We start from the raw sequence: 20,224 nt of genomic DNA, 5'->3' as shown, positions 1-20,224 counted from the left end.
AGGACTTTAACCACATTGCCACCAGGGTTCCTCATCCTGCAAAGAAGAGATCATGATTTTTAAACAGGGTGCTGTCCTTTCTTGTAATAATAGTTGGAGCCAGTTGGTACAAGTAATTAGGCCCAGTTCTCAAAAACCAGGCTGACAGACTGGGCTCAGATAAGGAGAACACACAGCAGCTCTAGCTGACAACAGGTAGCGAATGAAGAAACCAGCCGGTGAATCAGCTAGACATTCATTACCAGGCCAGGTTCCAGTAATGCGAACAGTTAGTAATCACGGCCTGGGCAGTAATTTTTCCCAAGCCCGGGGGAGGCAGACATCTCATCTCCTCACTGGCCCCAACATCAGAGGTTATGTGACTGCCTGATGTCCCAGGCAGGAAGTAAACCACAGAGCTCTTACCTAAAAGCCTCCTCTGCCTGAAAGTTCAGTCACTTGCATTTCTTTCAAGCTGGGGCCCATACTGAGATAGCACGACAGAGAAATCCCCAAATGCCTGGTCACTACAGAAGCATGGATTGTTCTTACGGCGAGCAGGAAGCCAGCCACCTTCTAGACCAATCCCTTCAGCTCAACACTCCCAAAATGTAGCTCTACTGGTGGTATCTAGATGATTGTAGCACAACCCGGACCTGACGCAGACATCTAGCCCAGGCTGCTAACCAGCCCAGGGTCCGGGCTCAGGAGAATGAGCTGTGCAGCCTGGAACAACTGGGACGTGCACAGGGCCTGGTTTCCTTTACAAACAAACTTATATTAGTAAGAAGAAGTGAGTTGATTTAAAGAAAAATAGCTAAGTACAATAGTTGGGAACAACAAAAATTGTGAAAGTTGATATGCACAAAAATAATATTTTGAATGCCACCTTAGCTGAAATGGAAACTGCACTGTAGTAGGTTTTTGTTTTAATTGTGCTTTAGGTTTATAGCACAAATAGTTTCTCATGCAAAAATTTATACACAAATTGTTTTGTGATGTTGGTAGCAAGCCCCACAATGGCACTGTACTGGTTTTAACACAGATTTTAACACACTTCCTCAAGCTATCCAGGTTGGCTTCTATCTGCTGAGTGTGGACTTGCATTGTACAGCTTCACTGACAGACTCCAATCTCCATCTGTGTCACAAATGGAGTTGGGAGGCTTTCTGAGGCCCACAGGCCCGTCTCTCGTCACCCTCATTTCTCTCGAAGTATGGGTCATGGAAAAAGGCCTGAAAAAGGAGCAGAAAATCCGGGTTTGCACAGTAGCCCTGCCTTAACTAGCCACCTTACACCGGGCAAATCAATGCGACTCTTTGAGTCTAAGCTCATCTATAAACTGGAGCTAATAGGCCTTGCCTACCTCACAGGCTTGTTTTGAAGATCACCTCAAATGAGATAATTTCTGTGAAGGCACTTTAGTGTCATATAAATGTGAGCTATTATCTTGAATGCTAATGAATAGCTTACAGCTTACAAACAAAACAAATCATTCCTTTTGACTTACAGGCAGTGAAGTAACTTAAACACTTCAGAGCCTCATTTCAGCCAGACAACCAAACCCAAGTGAGTTAACCATCAGAGAGATACCGAGAGGACTGGAGGGCTGGCTCCCAGAACCACCCAGCATCAGTCAGGCCCCTGGTGAATGAGCAACTCTCCGAACGTGAAACCAGGCTCGTTGACCAGCTACGAGGCCTCAGTGCCCTGTCTGGAGATAGGAAGCTTTGGGAAAGGCTCCTGTTGGAGACAGTGGACTGAGTCAGGCACACCTCAGATCCAGAAATGGCTTCCAGGTGCCCATAGAGCCAAGTCTAATCATTACAGGGCCTTAGAGGCCCAAACACACCACATTTTTCAGATTCATCTCCTGCTGCACCCTCAACAAATTCCAGGCACTTTTATTTCTGTGCTTTCATGCTCACGCGGCTCCTTCACGCCCTTCTCTGTCCTCTTCATGTCCCCAAAAACCTACTCTTCTTAAATTCATAAGAAACAATGTTAGTGGGTACCGTTCTAGGGTGTACCAGAAATCCGTAGCTTACACGTATTGCCTAGCGCACAAACAGTTTAGTCTTTTCCCAAAGTAACTTAACTCACATGTTAGAACATAAACTCCCTGCAAGCATCAGTCCTAAGTTCCTCTGGTAGTTTTCCCAGTAAACAGACTTAAAATGTGAGTCTTGAAGGAGCTTAACAAAATGCATTTCAAGCAGCTGGCTTCACTGAGTAATACACACCCCACGGAGTGCATTACACACCCTTCCAAGGGCTTCAAAGGAAGGCCAGGCTGCTGGTGACAGAAGAGAAAGACAGAGAGAGGCTGCAGAGGAGTGGAAAGAATATAAAACTTGGGCCCCAGTCCCAGCCTGACACTCACTCATAGCCTGGGCGGTCTCAGGCAAGCTTCAAAACCTCTCTGAACCTCCGTTCTCCTGGGGAAAAAAAGGAGACCTCTAACTCTGCCGCAATATATTCTTTTCAGCCCTCAAGGTCTTGCACAAAAACACCTCCTCAGGGAAGCCTTCCCTGATTCTCTCAGTCATATGAATCATGTCTTCCTCTCAATTCCTACAGCACTTTCCTTATCTACTTTAACTGAACCTCTTTCATCCTGCCTCAGAATTCACGGCTGTCAGTGTGAGCGGTCAGAAAGCACAGTGATGGCCTATTCAGCTCCAAGCCTCACCATGCCCACCCAGTACCTCGCCCAGAGTAATATACTCCACTAATCTGTTGATCTGAACTAACTAGTAAACGCTCGTGATCCTCAGCTTTATTCTACATGACTCCCTACCCCTTTCTACACTGACTGCTCCTCACTGAGAATCACTGGCGCGTTGTTAGGTATGTCAGCACTGATCTGTCAGGGCTGGAATGAGGAAGGGGTGAGGCGGAGAGGGCAACCTCGGATGTGAGCTGTGGGAGATTTATATTTGACCTTAAAGCTTAGCATGTACGGATAGGGGGATAACAACGACAACACCAAGTGGACTGAGTGCTCACTTTGCGCCAGGCGCTGTACTAAGTGATTTACCTGGATCAGGTCTCACAACAATGCTATCAAGTAGGGACCTATCATTATTCCCATTTTGCAGATGAGGAAGCCAAGGCATAGAGAGGCTGCAAACTGGTGAGTCACGGAGCCAGTAACCAGGCAGTCTGACTCCAAAGCCCACTTTCTTAACTCTAACTGCTCCTAAGTATAAAGGTGATTGATTACACAGGTACGTTCACAACTCCCAGCGTTGCTCAATGTTCTGTTTTAGGATTTCCATCTATTCTCAACACGCGGTGGATATAACAAGTAATCATTCTGGGCCGTACTTGTTAAGATTAGTTATAAAAATTATTACTTTCTGCAGCAAGTTGCACTCTTTAGGAAATCGTCAGCTGATCAGAAAATGTCAACTTCTAGGGGAATTACCAACTTTAGCCTCTGCATTTCAAAATCATAGGCCATAGGAGCAAGAGATGGAGAGGCTGGGAGCAGACAAGGCTTGGAGGTCAGTTCTCTTCGTATTTGTGGTCCTAGCACCACACTCAGAGACTGGCACACAGTAGGCACTTAAAATGTGGAATCAGATGTTGTTTATGGACAATGTTTCTATCCTTCTCTAAAACACACATGGAGACCAGGGAAAGGAGGCTAAAGAGAACCAGGGAGAATACTGTAAAGTTTGATTTGGCAAGTGTTCATTGTGTGCGTGCTCCGGGCAAGGCGCTGGGCATACAGCATCTGCTTTCAAGGGTCAGGAAGGTGGCCGCCGAGCAGGGACATGGGCCATCTCGTAACTACTAAGTGGGAGTATAAATTGGTACAATCTTTCCAAAAGGGAATTTTGCATTATGACTCAAAAGCTTGTTCCGTTGTACATGAGGGGGCTATGCATCGGAACCAACTCAACAGCACCTAGTGACAACAACAGTATGTACTGCTTAGACATATACAGCAGAGTAAGGGTGTGGGTGGCCATGAAAAGCCTCTCTGAGGGAGTGATATTTGAATGCAGAGCTAGGTGAACTGTGGGAATGAGATCTGCAGCTACCTGGAGAAAGTTCTAAGCAGATCAGCAAGTGCAAAGGCCTTGAAGCATGAATGTGTTTGAAGAGTTTGAAAAAAAACATTCCAGGAGGACTCACATGGCTAGAGCACAGTGAGCAAGGGGGGAAATGCTAGGAGATGACATAGGAGACCCAAGAAGGGCCTCAAGGGCCAGCCTAAGAGCCTCGGGTTTTATGTAAGTCTGATGAGAAGCCAATGGGGAGTTTTGAGCAGAGGTGACTAGATCTGACTTATATTCTGAAAGGCTCACTCCTGCTGCTGAGTGGAAAAGAGGCTCCAGGGGGCAAGCAGAGAAATAAAAGGAGAGAAATAGTAGGCTACTACAGCCACCTGGTGAGAGGCGACGGTAGCTTGAATTGGAGTGGTCAAGGGGGAAGGTGGTAAGATGTGGTCAATCCAGTTCCGGATATATGTGGACGGTAGGGTAGACAGGATTTGCGGATCACATGGATATGGGGTATAAGAGAAAGAGAGGAGCCAAGGACAGCTCCCAAAATTTTGGCCTGAGCAATACAAGAATTGAGTTGGCATTTACATAATGAGATGGGTAACAATGGAGTGGACACAGGCTGGGAGGGGGTGAGGGATTCAGTCTGGAGATGTCAACAGACATCTAAGTTGAAATGCTGATAACAGTTGGATAAACAACTACAAAGAAAAAACATGCAGCAGAAAAAATGTTAGTTCAGGCCAGGAAAGACAAGACAGAGGTACTGCTCCTCAGCAGGTCCTAGGAACCTGCTGCTGGTGATTCCCTGGTTGGAGCAGGTGTGGACGTGATGCAGAAACCTTGCCTAGGTCTCCTCAAGGGGCAGTGGCAACAATGGCTGGTGGCAAAGGACCAAAATCGCCTGCTCACAGGGGTGTGGAAGCTGCAACACCTATACTTAATACAGCCCTGGGGTGCCCAAAACAGATGTCCCAGGAAGACACTCAAATTAGACATTAAACAAGCTAGGTGGGAACGAAAAGCACTAGAAACAAGGCCTGGTGCTAGGGCTCCACAACTGAGAATGTCTAAACTTTGCAAGCAGGCAGCAGGTTTACTTCTGCAAAGGGGGACCATATGTGCAGGTTGGTTTCCCTCACAGAAAAGATATACGAGTGTAAGCTCACTGCCATCTCGGTGAGGCTGAAACCATCAAGATTTCTTCTTTAAAAATCTAAACAGAGAAAAATATTTATTGATAGAAGTTGTTCACAAATAAAAATTGTTCACAAGATACACACACACACACGCACACATACACACAGGATGCTCCTTTAAACAATTAACTACATGAGACCAAATGGTCAACATTTACCCAGAAGCAAAGATAAGGCAAGGAGAAGGGAAGCTAGATCAATGGAAACAGAACAAACAGAATGGAAATGACGAGAATGTTGACACATTGTAAAAACTGTAACCAATGGCTTGGAACAATTTGTACAAAAGTTGTTAAATGGAAACCTAATTTGCTGTGTAAACTTCCACCTAAAACACTACATAAAAAAATTTTTTTAAACCCAGACAAAATATGTAAAAATGTGTGTGTATCTATATCCCTATTTCTATATGGGAGAAAGAAACTAAAAGGACACATATACCAAAAAGTTAATAATGGTTATCTTTGGGTAATGGGATTATGAGTGATTTCTTTTTCTGTTTTTCAATTTTTTTACATTGAGAACCTACTTTTTATAATTGTATGTCTCCCGTTTTCCTTCCGTTCCTGATCAAACGCCTAAAAGCCCTGAGGTGTGCTGAGCCAGGCAGGCATCTGTGTGAGGTGGGGGAGCTGAGGAAGCCTGGCACAGGGCGTGAGGGCTTGGGCAGGTTAAGAAGGGCATCCACACACAACAGACAACTCCTGAGGGAGCAGGAGACCAATGGGATACAGACTCCAAATTCTCATGAAAAGAACATACCTAATGGTATGATTGAGACTAGAGGAATCCCAGAGACAATGCTCCCCAGAACGTCTGATGACAAAGGACAGGAACCATCCCCGAAGACAAATCATCAGGCATGAAAAGGACCGGTCAGTGCGGGGGAGAGAGATGCCGATGAAGAGAGAGCTAATTAAATCAGGTGGACACTGGAGAGTGTGTTGGCAACTCTTGACTGGAGGGGGGATGGGAAGATAGAGAGAGAGGGAAGATGGCAAAATTGGCACGCAACGAGAGACTGAAAGGGCTGACTCAAAAGGGGGAGAGCAAGTGGGAGAAGGGAGTAAGATGTATGTAAACCTACATGTGACAGACTGATTGGAATGGTAAATGCTCACTTGAAGCTTAATAAAAATTAATAAAAAAAAAAAAAAAGAAGGGCATCCACATAGGAGAGGGACTCGCCTCGAGGGATTGGAGCCCAAGTAGGTGAGGAGGATGTCCACATGAAGAAGTGGCCAACAGGGGTAAGGGCCGGAGACAACTGAGGAAGGTGTTCACGGGGGGACAGTCTAGGAAGGCATATCCAAGCCTGATTGGACTGAAGAGGGTACCCGTGGGAGGGGGAGATGTGACCTGGTGTGGGGTGCTGCAGCCAGAGAGAGGTGAGGAAGGTGCCCACACAGGGAGCAGCCTGGCACGGGGTGTCAGAGCTTGACTGGAATGCGGAGGGGCCAGGGGAGGTAATGGGAAGAAAGTAATAGGAGATACAGAGGAACTGATAAAAATATTTAAAGGATATTAGTTCTGGGTGGCGCAAATGGCTGCAAACCAAAAGGTTGGAGGCTCAAGTCCAGCTAGAGGTTCCTCGGAAGAAAGACCTGGAGATCTACTTCCAAAAAATCAGCCACTGAAAACCCTATGGAGCACAACTGTACTTTGACACACATGGGATCGCCATGAGTTGAAATAACCAGAAGGCAACTGGTTTTTATTAAGAATATTGGCAGCTACGTTTTTCACTGTCAGAGAAGGGAGTTACAAATATAGAAAAGGAGAAAACTAGAATGAACTCTGGTGTCAGAATAGAATTGAAGGTATTGGTGTGAACTCATAGTTTTTAATACGTAGATACAAATAGATGCAGAAATTATTGTAGATATAAATATACTCACACAGCCATACATACGCATACATATTCCCAAGTTCTGGCCACTGACAGGGCCTGAGAAGTGATTCCCGAACAGTGTTGAGCACACCCACCACCCAGGCCTGGGTTTCTAAACAGGACTTCGAACCAGTTTGTTCTGGTTTGAACCCCTGCTGAGAACTTACATTTCTAACAAGCTCTCCAAACCCAAAAACCCAATGTCTGTCGTTGAGTTAATTCTGACTCATAGCAACCCTGTAAGACAGAGTAGAACTGCCTCATAGTGTTTCCAAGGCTGTAAATCCTTATGGAAGCAGACCGCCACATCTTTCTCCAGTGGAGTGGCTGGTAGGTATGAACTGCCCAACGAGTTTCCAGGCGATGCTAATGCTGCTGGTTAAGGACGAATTTTGAGAACCACTAGTACAGCTGTGGTGCTCAAAACTGATTTTACATAAGAATCGCCTGGGGATTCTGATTCAGTATATCTGGAGTGGACATGCAAATTCTTAGCAGAAGTTCGAACCGGAAGGAGCCAGTCGGAAGCCCTGTTTCTAAATACAGTTCCATTTTCCACTAAAAAGAACCAGGACTTGTTGGAGAGATGGCTGATTCCAGGGCTGGGGCAAAGAAAGTACAGGATGAGCTTGGAACGTCTTACTGTGCCAGAAGGCAAGGCAGTCCTCAAAGGATGAAGGAATCATGACAACAGGATAATAAGCCAGCTTAAAGGGCCTCCCATTACCAATTCTGGGAACATCATATAGATAATGATAGTAACCCGCTGAATAAAACAGGAAACCCTGAGTCCATACTGACATAGGAAACCCTGGTGGTGCAGTGGTTAAGAGCTACAGCTGCTAACCAAAAGGTCGGCAGTTCAATCCACCAGGTGCTCCTTGGAAACTCTAGGGGGCAGTTCTACTCTGTCCTATACAGTTGCTATGAGTTATAACAGACCTGATGGCAACGGGTATACTGATATAAATGAATGAGTAAATTGAAAGTTTGATGAGGAATTGAATATTCAGATAGTTTAAAAATACCTCCCACAAAATACTTACTAATTACCAAAAAAAAAAAAAAAAACCAAACCCAGTGCTGTCGAGTCGATTCCAACTCATAGCGACCCTATAGGACAGAGTAGAACTGCCCCATAGAGTTTTCAAGGAGCGCCTGGCGGATTCGAACTGCTGACCCTTTGGTTAGCAGCCATGGCACTTAACCACTACAGCACCAGGGTTTCCACTTATTAATTACAAACAGGAAAAAGACTAACCTTACAGTGGAGAAGCAGTAACGGGACAAATTGAAATCACATGCCATCTGACAGATGCCATGAGAAAAACAGAATCACTTCTGTGATATTCCTGCCCAAAATGTATAATCTCAATATAAGTATGAGGAAGCGGCAGACAAACCCAAAATGATAGAGACATGCCACACAGTAACTGGCCTATCCTCCTCAAATGCCAACGTCACGGAAGTCGAGGAAAGACAGGAACGTTTGCCGACTAAAGGAGACTAAATAGACACAGTAAATAAATGCAACGTGCTATTAACGCTGAAGTAGAGCCTTTGGCTATAAAGGACAGTATTGGGACAATAAGAAGCTTATTGAATAAGGATGAAATGGTAGTAAGGTATCAACGTGAATTTCCTGCTTTTGATGATTGTACTGTGTGGTTGTATAGGAGAAGGCCCTCATTTGTAGGAAATACACACTAATAGCATTGAGGTGGGAGGTGATGGGGCATTAGGTTAGCAAGTCACTCTGGAATGGTTCAGGGAAAAGAAGTTCTTTGTACTGTACTTGCAACATTTTTATACATGTGAGATTGTTTCAAAATAATAACAAAAATTATACTTGAGAAAGCGAGAAAAAAAAATGGAACTGCGAGTATTGAGGCATTCAAGACTGAAATTTAATGAGGAAGGAGATGTAATCAGGAAGGCAACTCACTTCTCCCGGGATTCTTCCGACATCCAAAAGAAAGTAGGCAGAAACAAATTCCTAAAATTATTTCAGAATCTCTTGAGGGTTTGTAAACAGCATTAATTGACAACCTACTCTTCCCCTTGGCAGGCCTTGCTGCCCTGCCCTGACAGAGACAGTGAGTTTGGGGCTCACTGCTTCAGGCTCTAGCAGGACTCTGAATTCCCAGGCCATTATACTCTCCCCGAGGAGCCCTGGTGGGGCAGTGGTTAAGGCCTGAGCTTCTAACTGAAAAGGTAGTTAGAACTCACCTCTGTGGGAGAAAGACATGGCAGTCTGCTCCCATAAATATTACAGCCTTAGATACCCTATGGGACAGTTCTACCCTGGCTTATACGGTCACTATGAGTGGGAATCAACTCCACAGCAACAGGTTTGGTTTGGTTTTAGGTCCTCTCCCCAGGAGCACTTCCACCCCAAACCTAGGTCCTCAACCCAAGACATTCCTGTCAGACGGGAACACCCTGCCCTGCCTGACTCCTCTGGGATGGAGTAGGGAACAAAAAAAATGTCTACCTTCAGGAACTGTGGACTGTCTAAATTCACCCAAATGATGGTGTTTGGTCCCCTTCAGGCCCCCCAGGTTTGTGTGATATGAAGAAAAACATCTGCAGAAGGACTATCTCCACAGACAAAACGGTAGAGTTGGACTTGTCCCTAACTCTAGCCGTGGTTGGCACACTTCTGTAACAGGCCAGATAGTAAAAAATTTAGGCTTTGCAAGGCCCTGAATGGTCTTTACCACACATTTTGCTTTGTTTTTGTTTACAATCTTTTAAAAATGTAAAAACCACTCTCACGGACCATTTAGAAAACAGGCTGTTTGACCCCTGGAGTCAAAGTTTGCCTAACTCCCTCATTTTATATTTTGAGGAAGGTCAGGCCCTGAGAAAGGACTCCTGATTCTTCCCATTTAACAAGTATTTACTAAGACTTACGATGTGCCAGTCACCAGGTAAGGGGCTGCTATGAGGTGAAAGGACCAGATCTGGTCATCAGAGCTGAGAGTACAGATGGAGGGAAGACATGAGACAAGTAACTACACAAATGTATACATAATTGCAAGCTGAGAGGGTGCTGGAAAGGAGAAGAATGGGGTGCTTGGAAAGAAAATAACAGGCAAGGAAGTGCCATCTACACTTAGTTCTGAAGATGAGTAAAAGTAACCCAAGTTAAAGAAGGGGAGGAAAAACATTCTTGGCAGAGCTTGGGAAAGCATATATGCAGGGCTTTTATTATAAGTGCCAGAGGGTTTAAGGGAGTACCAAGATCATTCTATTTTCTGTGAGAATATATTGGAGGGAGACAATAAGCTGGGATAGAATAGATTTGAAGGAGGAAAACAAGTTGGCAGGCTGCCCTAATCGTTCACTTAGAAGTTGGTGGTGGCTTGGGCTAGACTGGTAGTGGTGGACAGGAGATAAGTGAACAGGTTTGAGAAACATTTAGGAGGTTGACTCAGGGCATAAGTGACAGGCTAGATAGCAGGGGTTAGAGGGTAAAAGGGATCAAGAATGACCCTGAGTTTCCAGCTTAAGTAGCTGGGTGATTTACTGAGATGGGAAGTCCATCGAAGGAGCAGGTTTCCAGAGGGAAGTTCAAGAGTTCAACTTTGAATGTAGTAAGGTTTAGACCCCTGTGAAACATCCAAATGGAGAGAAGTAGAGAGATGAATATATGGACTTTGAACTGTGAGACGTGGCCTGAACGGAAGTTAAATCTGATGTTGGTACCCATCACTACCACTGGGCTATATGGTGCGTGACAGGGCCAGGGTGACACAGGGGACAGAGCACTGACTGGGCTGGGCATCAGGGGATCTAGTTCCAATTCTGTCACTAACAACCTGAGTTTCTGAGCTTCAGTTTCACCATCAGTAACAGAAGGAGATTGGCCTTTTTTTGGGTAAGAATTACCTCCTCTGCCCCAAAATGAATGCACAAAACATATAATGCATGATTTCAAGGGTTTAAGCAGCTCTTAGAACCTTTCTGTGGACCAAAATTAAGAACTCACGGACTATATGACCAGATGACCAAGGTTTAGGAGACATTCAGTTGCCGCCAGAGAATGTGACAGGTGTTGTCCCCCGCAAGGAGGAGGGACACCAGAACCTAGGTCTCTCTTGCTGTCTACCAAAAAGTGTGCATTACTATGAAGCTAGCCAGTGTATTCAAAGGCCCCAACCTACTTTTCAAGTTTTATCTTCTTTTACCCTTTCTTCTTGGTATATGCTCCAGAAAAATTGCACTGTACATACTCTCCTTTTTCTTTTTTTCCTCTCCCCTTTCTTGGAATGCCCTTCCTCCATTTCCACATGGGTAAACTATGCCCTTCCTTCAAGGCCTCAAATGCCTCTTCTATTTCCCCAACTCCTCCCAAATTAGAAGTAATCTCACCCTACTCTGAACATCCACAACACTTTATTTGTATTTGTCTTAGAAGACTTACCATGTTCTCCTTTTATTGTAGTTAATTGTGCATGAATCTTGCCTCCCCTACTAAAACGCAGGGGAAGGACCTGGCACATGGAAAGCAACCCATAAATATTAGCACTGTTATCCTTTACAAAGAACCTTCTCACACATCCATTATCCCATCTAAGTGAGCTCTTGATTCCAACCACCTCTGCCCAGCTCAGGCATTGGTCTCTTGCCTAGACAACAGCTCCACCTGACCCCCTCGCGGCAGCTCCTCCACCCTCACCCCGTGTCCATTCTGCACACTGATATTGAATATTTCCTTTAAAAATCCAATTATGTTACTTCTCTGATTTTTACATATATATATATATATATACGGAAACACTGGTGACACAGGGATTAAATTACAGCTGCTATTCAAAAGGTTCGAATCTACCAGGCGCTCCTTGGAAACTCTATGGGGCAGTTCTACTCTGTCCTACAGAGTCGCTGTGAGTTGGAATCGACTCAACAGCAACAGGTATGTATATACATATATAGTTTTATATATATACATCACTGGCTCCCAATTGCCTTCATCAGGAGTTCTCAGCTTCAGGGTTCCAACACACTGGCTGGATCTGGTGTGAAATGTCCCAAATAATTTCTCAGTATTAATGAAGTACTAATTAAATGATTTAACAAATTCAGCACATACAAAAACCTGTTGCCATCAAGTCAATTCTGACTCATAGTGACCCTATAGGATAGAGTAGAACTGGCCCATAGGCTTTCCAAGGAGCACCTGGTGGATTTGAACTGCTGACCTCCTGGTTAGCAGCTGTAGCTCTTAACCACTACACCACATAGTAGGCATTACATACCTATTAGGCATTATTAACACTGCAATTTTATGACTTATAAGGGATGTAGGGTCACTATGAGTCAGAATCGACTAGACGGCAACGGGTTTGTTTTTTTTTTTGGTAAGGGATGTAGTAGACGGTTTTGGTGCCCTGCAGACATCCTTGAAGGAGCCTTGCTGGCACAGTGGTTAAGCAGTTTGAACCCACCAGTGGCTCCATGGGAGAAAGATGTGGCAGTCTGCTTCTATAAAGACAACAGTCCTGGAAACCCTACAGGGCAGTTCTACCCTGTCCTGCAGGGTCTATGAATTGAAATTGATAGCAATGGGTCTTAGGCATCGCTGTAACTTACTTCTGATTTCAGCTGTAGCTGCGGTGGAAAGTACTGCGCAAGCGGACAGCTTTTCTGTCCCAGAGCTGCTGCTTCTCACAGCTCATTCAGCCCATGAGCAGGGCAGCCCAGAAGCACAAGGGCATTAATGGGCATTAAACCCAAAAAACCCACCCTATAGGACAGAGTAGAACTCCCCCATAGAGTTTCCAAGGAGCGCCCGGTGGATTTGAACTGCCGACCTTTTTTGCTTAGCGGCCGTGGCTCTTAACCACTACGCCACCAGGGTTTCCTAATGGGCAATAAATGGGCAATAGCTGGCATTAATTTCCATCCAATGAATTACTGGACTCTCCTTCCAACCAGGCTATAACTGCCACCATGATTCAGGAAAACGGAACAGAAATCTTAAGTACAGTTTGGTCAGTGTCTTGATCAGTGTCCCATTCCCTGGCATTTTATTAAAACCTTCCTGTGGAACCCCGGGCTACCTGCCTGAGTCTTCTGACCCTCCTTCTTTTGGCCCACTAAGAAGTACAACACCTAAACATCTACTACTTGAAAAGAGTCAATGAGCTTGCTGGAAAAGAAAATACAGCCGGCAGAGTCATAGGTCACAATCCTAAGGGGGGATGAAGTGAGAGTGGGGGCGCCTTGAGACCCGGCTTGTCTTCCTCCCAAGGCTCTAAGTGGAGTGAAATGTGCCTTCAGTCGAAACTGAACGAAGCACCTCCAGCTACAGTCCACAGACAAGCGGAAGCAGAGGCTGCGACTGCGCAGGCGTAGAAAGGAGGCTAGGGTTCCCCCGGAGGCTCACCCCGGGGCCTCTCCCAGACAGGGGCCACAGAGCACGGTCACGCGGCGCGAGGAGTCCTCTGTGCGCCCTGCCCCTCCCCTCGAGGCCCTCAGACCCAGGAAAGGTCTGGGAGCCCATCTTCTGAGGCCGTCGGGCCCCCCTCGCTCCCGCCCAGCGCCCGGTCGAACCTCGAGACCGAGTGCCAGCAGCAGACGAGGTGCTAAGACAGGAAGGACGGCTCAGGATCGGCCCTCCTCGCCACTGTTCTCACCTCTTTGTCCGTCGCCTTCTCCTCAATCCCTAGCAGCGAGTACAGGTCCATCTGTAAGAGCTCTTTGGTCACAGCCATGGTTACGACCCTGGCTCGGTTGGTACTACAACTCCCAAGAGCCTAAGCGTGCGTTCGGACTCCCGAGGGCCTCCCGGCTCGGCCAGGCTTAATGGCGTCTAGCCCCCTGGGAATTGTAGTGTTCTGGGTCTGGTTGGCCTGACTCTGAGGGAGGCGGGCTGTCGTGAAAGAACTACGACTCCCAGCAGTCCCCGCCCCGCCGCGGCCGCGCTCAGGCACCCGTGGTTTGTCCAGACTCCCGGCCAGAGGCCGCAGCAGCAACGCCCGGGTGGGCGTGTAGTGCCGGGCGGTGCTGGGTGAGAGTCCAGGGGTCCTTGGCTTGGCCTGCGTGACCTCAGCTCTGCCAAACCTGACGTTCGGGAGCCAAGATGGACAGTAGGTGCTACGGCTGCGCAGCCAAGTTCACACTCTTCAAGAAGGAGGCGAGTCTTTTCTCCCCGGGGGCAGGAGGGCCAGGGAGGACGCGGAGCGGAGGGAAAAACACGGGGTTTGCAGTCCGAAGACTGCAGTGTTTACGGCCCGGTTCAGCCCCTTTCCAGCTGTGTGGTTTTGATGAACTTATTGAGCCTCAGTTACCATTTCCGTAAAATGGGACTAATGTTGCCTCGCATTCGGAGTTGTGAGGGTCCAGTGAGATCTGGAGTTGAAAGTGCCCTATAAACTGTAAAGCATGCTGCTGTCGTTTTTGGAAAGCTACGCCTTTCTGTCCGCCAGATGTACGGTCTGGCAGTTTCCTTCTCCAACCTGCTCCTCCGCAGCCCGGTCTTAGTTAATGCCCTGTGATCACTCTCCATCACACATGCCCTTTATTCTCTTCTCCATCGCAGCCTGCCTTTCCCGGGTCTCTTGAGTTAGATTACTGTCCTTCCTCCTGCCCCCAGGGCACCATTGCAAAGACATGCAGGGACCTCAGGGACCTCCCAAGTTCCTGTGCCTTAGCTATGGCCCGGGCATCTGACCAAGAGATGAGAACCAGATGGAATGAATTATGGCACACAGGGAGGCAGGATGGTGTAGCACTTAGCCTGGGTTTTGGAGTCAGAGTGGTCAGGGTTCAAATTTGAGTTCTGCTGTCCTGTTCACGCGATGACCTTCCTTGGTCTGGGCAAGTCATGTAACTTCTCTGGCCCCATCTAAAATAGGGACAATAAATGGTGGTTATAAAAATTTATTAAGGTAATGTATGTAAATTGTGAGGATTAAATCAGATGAATGTTTGGTACTGAGCTCAGTGCCTGGCACACAGTAAGTGCTTAATAAATAGAGGCTATTGTTACTATTCTATGCCAAACCAAGCCACCCGCCCACTTGGCTAGAGCAGAGAAGGCGTGGGCCCTGCACTCTGTGATTCTCCTTTGTTGAAGGGTCAGTGACTTGAAGCATGAGACTTTGTCTCTCTGCCTTCTACACCCCTGTGCCTGGGAATTGAAGCTGGGGTAGAAAGCACTGGGAATTTTGCATGAAGCTGTACTTGATTTGAATAAGAGACTGGAGACTGAGGAATTGCCCCACCTGCAGCCCCTGTCTCTCCCCAGGCGTCAGGGGCCCCACTCCTCTTCCCCCTCTCAGTGACTGGTCACCACATCAGTGTCTTCCCTGTCTGTGTGCTTGAGGAGTCCCAGGGAGGAGCCTGCAGGGGCACGTGAGAGGTATAGCCTCCTTTTCCTTCCTGCAGTGCGGCTGTAAGAACTGTGGCCGGGCCTTCTGTTCTGGCTGCCTCAGCTACAGTGCAGTAGTGCCCCGGGCTGGGAACACCCAGCACAAAGTCTGCAAGCAGTGCCACGAGGTCCTGACCAGGTGAGAGGCGAGGTGGCCAGGGTCCAGCCAAGCATGGCAGTGGACAGCTGACAGCTCTTACAGCCCTGTGCTCTATGACCAGGTGTCAGCCCAGGAAACTGGGAGTGGGGGAGGGAAGGGCGCTGCCTGGCAGGGTGGCAGAATTCTGACACTAGATTTCTTCACTATAGAGGGGCCGCTCCTGCCAACACCTCCAAGTGGTCACCACCTCAGAACTATAAGAAGTAAGTGCTGAAGAGAAAGAGACGGGGATGGGTAGAGAACAAAAGACCATCAGGGTAGGACTGTCCTCCCAGCTCCTAGAATAAATGAGCAAGCACAGGGTGAAGAGAATCCCTGTCTCAGGCTCCTGACTTCCCTCTTGGGCTTAGAAAGCAGGTCATCAGCCCTCTCCCCAGAAAAGGCGCCTGGTAGACCTTGCCGTGTCTGCTAAAGCTGGGTTGGGCTGCAGGGCAACATGAGCAAGGGCCACAGAAGGTGCCCATTAGAGACCCACCCCCCCCGACCAGATGCAGAGAAATGATTTGAATGGGAAATAGTAAGTGGTCACCTTCCTCCCTACTCCCTGCCTTCCTCAAGAGCCTCTGTCTCATGTCCCACCAGACGCATGGCAGCTTTGGAAGCCAAGCAGAAGCCCAGCACTCCCCGGAGCCAGGGACTGACCCCACAAGACCAGGTCATTGCTGAGCGCCTGGCACGGCTCCGCCAGAAGAACAAGCCCAGTGAGTGGGGGTGGGCAGGGTGGTCTGAAGGGCACAGCCAGGGGCTCCCGGGATTGGGATTCCTCTGGCCTTACAGAGCTCCCTCCCATGCCAATTCCAGAGTCAGTGCCCTCACAGGCAGAGATAGAAGCCCGGCTGGCTGCACTGAGGGACGAAGCCCAGGGTTCCATCCCATCCACCCAGGAGATGGAGGCACGGCTTGCCACATTGCAGGGCAGAGTTCTGCCCTCTCAGGGCCCCCAACCGGTAGGTGCCATGGCTTGGGTGGGAAGGAGGTCCTAGGGAGAGGGCCCAGCAGAAGCCCAGATGCACATTCGGTCATGTACTTTGCAGAGTTAGCAAAGCCTCCCACCCCCACCCCCTGATCCTCAGCTCTGCTGCCAGGCCAGGGAACCAGGGGTGAGCAGCAGGATTGGGTGGAGCACGAAAAGGTGGCCCCTCAGTCCTGTTGGGCACTGCCAGACCCACTAGATTATATGGGCCTGAATTAATCCCCTTTCCCTGAGTGGTGAAATGGTTAAGTACCATCTACTAACCAAAATGTTAGCAGTTTGAATCCACCCAGGGGCACCTTAGAAGGAAGGCCTGGCAATCTACTTCTGAAAGAAAACTCTATGGAGTGCAGTTCTACTCTGACACACAGGGGGTCGCAATGAGTTGGAATCATCTTTACGGCTACTGGTACTGATACTCCTTGGGCTTTGAGAACTCCTTAGTATACACCCCTGACCAAGACTGCTTCTGGGCCTCATAGTGTCGCTTCCCCTCCCTGCACACTGAAGCTCTGTCCTCTGGGCAGGTCCATCAGCCACCAGACACCAGGACCCAGCCCCAGCAGGCACAGGATCTGCTGACACAGCTGGCAGCCGAGGTGGCTATTGATGAGAGCGGGGAACGAAGAGGCCCAGGTAAGCCCTGCACCTGGCTTCCCTAGGGACCTGCCCACCTCCTTCCCCAGGTGGAAGAGGCTCTGCTGCCCACCTACGGGGAGATGAATATAAATCAGAGAACAGTCAACATTATAAGAGCTAGCATTTATTGAGTCCTCCCTCCAAAGGGAGCCAGTGTAAGACTAGTGGTTACGTCATGAGCTTTAGAATCAGCCTCGGTTCTGCCTGTAACTTACACCTTGGGCTAGACACCAAAGTCACACAGCTACTAAGTGGTAGATCCTTGAAACTAAGGTTGTCTGGCTTCAAACCTGCTTGCCCTGAAACTAAGCTAAAGGTGACCATGTCAGAGCCACATCATCCGCCTTGGTAAAACCCTTCCGCCCAGTGATGTGTAAGACCTAGGCTTCCCTCCTGTCCTGTCCGTGCTGCTCCTGGGAAATGCTAACCCCAGCCCTGAACAGCAAAGAGCTGGCTCAGCCTTGGCTTCCTGCTGCCCCATATCCTGATCCCTGCTTTAGGGCAGTGATCCTCAATTGTGGGGCATCTACCAGAAGAGCAGCATGTTCAAATATCAGGAGGGTGGGAATGGCTGTGGCTGGAAAGAGCAGGTCTGAGATTATTAGTATCTGATGTTTGGAAAAATGGAGGAAATACTGATTTCATTTCTAATGAACATAAACCACAGGAGCTAGTGCTTGAACAGAAAGCTGATGACCTATAGTTAAAAAAAAAAAAGTTGAGAAATGGGCCCAGTGGCTTCTGAATGAGAGGCCTTGGAATGTCTCTGCCTCCCTGACTGTCACTCCTTCAGCTGCCTCTATCCAGAACGACCTCAATCAGGGTGGCTCCAGGGGGACCCAGAGTGTTCAACCCAAGGAGCAGGCCGCCTGGTCCCTGGAGGAGGAGAAGAGCAGGCTGCTGGCGGAGGCAGCAGTGGAGCTGCGTGAGGAGAACACAAGGCAGGAGCGGATCCTGGCCCTTGCCAAGCGGCTGGCTGTGCTGCGAGGCCTGGACCCTGAAGGAGGTAGAGCATGGGGAGCAGCCGCTCTCTCATGTCTGTTGAGCAAGGCCTCCCCTGCCCCAGGAGGTGCTGGGGCAAAGGAGTGGATGAGAAATCAGGGACCACGGAACCCTCAGTCCCTTTGGGTGCTGAGACTTCTGTTCTTGTCCCCCAGCCCCCAGCCCTCATACTTCAGTGATGGCCCAGCCCTGCAGGGGTGGGGCAGAGATGGGTAGGGTCTCTGGGTGGCACAAAGGCTGATCAGAGTGGCTGCAGAGGCTGCACAACTCTGAAACAAGTGCTGCTGGGAAGCGAACAGCTTCCTCCATTTTAATGAAGTGGCAAGAGTACAGCCAGTCAGGTCACAGGTCTCAACCTCACTCTCCCTTCTCCTGCTCCCGCCTCTCTCTTTAAGTGACCCTCCAGGACTATCGCCTCCCAGACAGTGATGACGATGAGGATGAGGAGACAGCCATCCAGAGAGTCCTGCAGCAGGTGGGCCCTGCCTTACCCACCAGAGCAGCCCTTGTCCTCTCTGCCTCATTGCCCTACCACCCACCTGGCCCCGTTCACCCTATCACCACTCTGAGGCTGGATGGGCAGTCACTCTGCAGCTCCAATTCTGGCTGGGGCCCCACTGCTCCTGTGGCCCAGGCCTGCTCCTAGTTCCTTAAGATGGGGAGTCGGCAGCCACAGGCAGGTAAAGGAAGATGAGAAGCTGAGGCCACAGAGCACAGAAATGCCAGGACGGGGTGCCTGGGGCTGGAGCAGGGACTTAGACCTCTCGGCCCTGTCCACAGCTCACTGAAGAAGCCGCCCTGGATGAGGCGAGTGGCTTTAACATCCCTGCAGAGCCAGCTCACCGGCCCCGGGCCCAACCCCACAGGACAGAGCCTGAGGTGAGAAAAGCCCCAGACATAGCCCTCCAAGTCGTCATCACAGCCTTCCCCATGCCTGGCCAACTGCTCCCATGGCCCATGGGCTACCTTGTTTCCTTCTTCTTCCCCACGCCCTGAAGGTCCAGGCTTCGACCTCCAGTCCTGAGTCTGAGGCAGAGGAGCTGCCCTGGTGCTGCATCTGCAATGAGGACGCCACCCTGCGCTGTGCTGGCTGCGACGGAGATCTCTACTGTGCCCGCTGCTTCCGGTGAGCGCAGGCAGAGTGCTCTGTGGGACTGGGCGGGCTCGAGGGCTGGCAGGGAACCCTGAAATGCATTCCTTCCCTCCACAGGGAGGGCCATGATGCCTCTGAGCTTAAAGAACACCAGACATTTGCATACTGCCCACCGCAAGCAGGCCGAGAGCACTGAGGAAACCGTGGCCCACCCAGGAAGGCAGTCCTACAGGTAGCCCCACAGGCTGGGGCGCCCATGCTGGGGACTGTTGGCATCAGCAGGTTACACTGCTGATGGCTGCACCCCTTCTTGAGCCTCGGTATTCCGGGAAGGAGGAAAGATTCTCCACGCAAGACGATGATTGGTGAAACCAGAAGGATGGCAGAGTCAGGAGCCCTCGAGCAGAGAAGCCTGGGCTGGAAGTGAGAGGCATGATGGGGAAGGGACCAGACTGAATCTAAGGATGAGCCCTGAAACCTGGCTTACAGGGCCCAGGGCCCAGCCCCGGCACTTACTGGATTTAATAAAGAACATTGATTCTTTGTACCCAGCATTTCTTATCTCTTGAAGCTTGTGAGCCCTGAGTCTGGGCCCTGTGAAAGGCAGCAAGAGCAGAGTAGGCTACAAACCTAGTCCTGTGGTATGAGGGGAAAGGTTGAGCTATTCTGGAAGCTCCTCTAGGAAGGAGCAGTCCCATCCTGATTAGGTGGCCTCATCCTGGTAGACATGAATATTCGTTCCACTGAACTGAATCTGAATTATGCTTCCTGCTCTGGGCAGCCCAGCTTAGCCACCAGGCCCCACCATCTTGGGTTTCTAAGCCCCTCTAGTATTCGAACAAGGTGTGCAGGAAATATGTGGGTCTGAATGGGGCAGACCCAGCTTGCGGCT

General features: G+C 49.0%; 2 protein-coding genes across 6 annotated transcripts in view; one reads left to right on the top strand and one right to left on the bottom strand.

Annotated features, from left to right (window-relative positions):
• Window positions 1–13,859, bottom strand: part of DNAJC17 (DnaJ heat shock protein family (Hsp40) member C17) — a 40,616-nt gene extending 26,757 nt beyond the window's left edge. The window contains exon 1 of one of the 2 annotated variants that reach the window (XM_049898105.1): window positions 13,730–13,859. In XM_049898105.1, coding sequence (XP_049754062.1) covers window positions 13,730–13,807 — 78 coding nt within the window. In that variant the 5' untranslated portion in view covers window positions 13,808–13,859. The remainder of the gene's footprint in view (window positions 1–13,729) is intronic. The other variant, XM_049898106.1, reaches the window with a different exon arrangement.
• A 143-nt stretch (window positions 13,860–14,002) lies between these two features.
• Window positions 14,003–19,879, top strand: ZFYVE19 (zinc finger FYVE-type containing 19). 4 transcript variants are annotated; one of them, XM_049898101.1, is made up of 11 exons: window positions 14,003–14,229; window positions 15,483–15,604; window positions 15,775–15,828; window positions 16,208–16,326; window positions 16,427–16,572; window positions 17,126–17,234; window positions 18,031–18,243; window positions 18,635–18,714; window positions 19,020–19,118; window positions 19,238–19,365; window positions 19,450–19,879. In XM_049898101.1, the coding sequence occupies exons 1-11, from the start codon at window positions 14,176–14,178 to the stop codon at window positions 19,526–19,528; spliced, it is 1,203 nt and encodes a 400-aa protein (XP_049754058.1). In that variant the 5' UTR covers window positions 14,003–14,175; the 3' UTR covers window positions 19,529–19,879. The 4 variants fall into 4 exon arrangements, with proteins under 4 accessions (XP_049754058.1, XP_049754060.1, XP_049754061.1 ...); XM_049898103.1 differs by lacking the exon at window positions 18,031–18,243; XM_049898104.1 differs by lacking the exon at window positions 15,483–15,604 and having other exon boundaries at window positions 14,147–14,229.
• Window positions 19,880–20,224: the final 345 nt, after the last annotated feature.

Source organism: Elephas maximus, chromosome 10, assembly GCF_024166365.1.
Source record: "Elephas maximus indicus isolate mEleMax1 chromosome 10, mEleMax1 primary haplotype, whole genome shotgun sequence".
Lineage (NCBI taxonomy): Eukaryota > Metazoa > Chordata > Mammalia > Proboscidea > Elephantidae > Elephas > Elephas maximus.
Note: the sequence above shows the minus strand (reverse complement) of the source record. Positions and strands in the feature narration are given on the sequence as shown.

Coding starts and splice junctions, on each gene's coding strand:
- ZFYVE19 (XM_049898101.1), top strand. CDS start 14,176: ATGGACAGTAGGTGCTACGGCTGCGCAGCCAAGTTCACACTCTTCAAG. Junction 16,573..17,125: donor CCTCTCAGGGCCCCCAACCG/GTAGGTGCCATG, acceptor TCCTCTGGGCAG/GTCCATCAGCCACCAGACAC. Junction 18,715..19,019: donor TCCAGAGAGTCCTGCAGCAG/GTGGGCCCTGCC, acceptor CCCTGTCCACAG/CTCACTGAAGAAGCCGCCCT.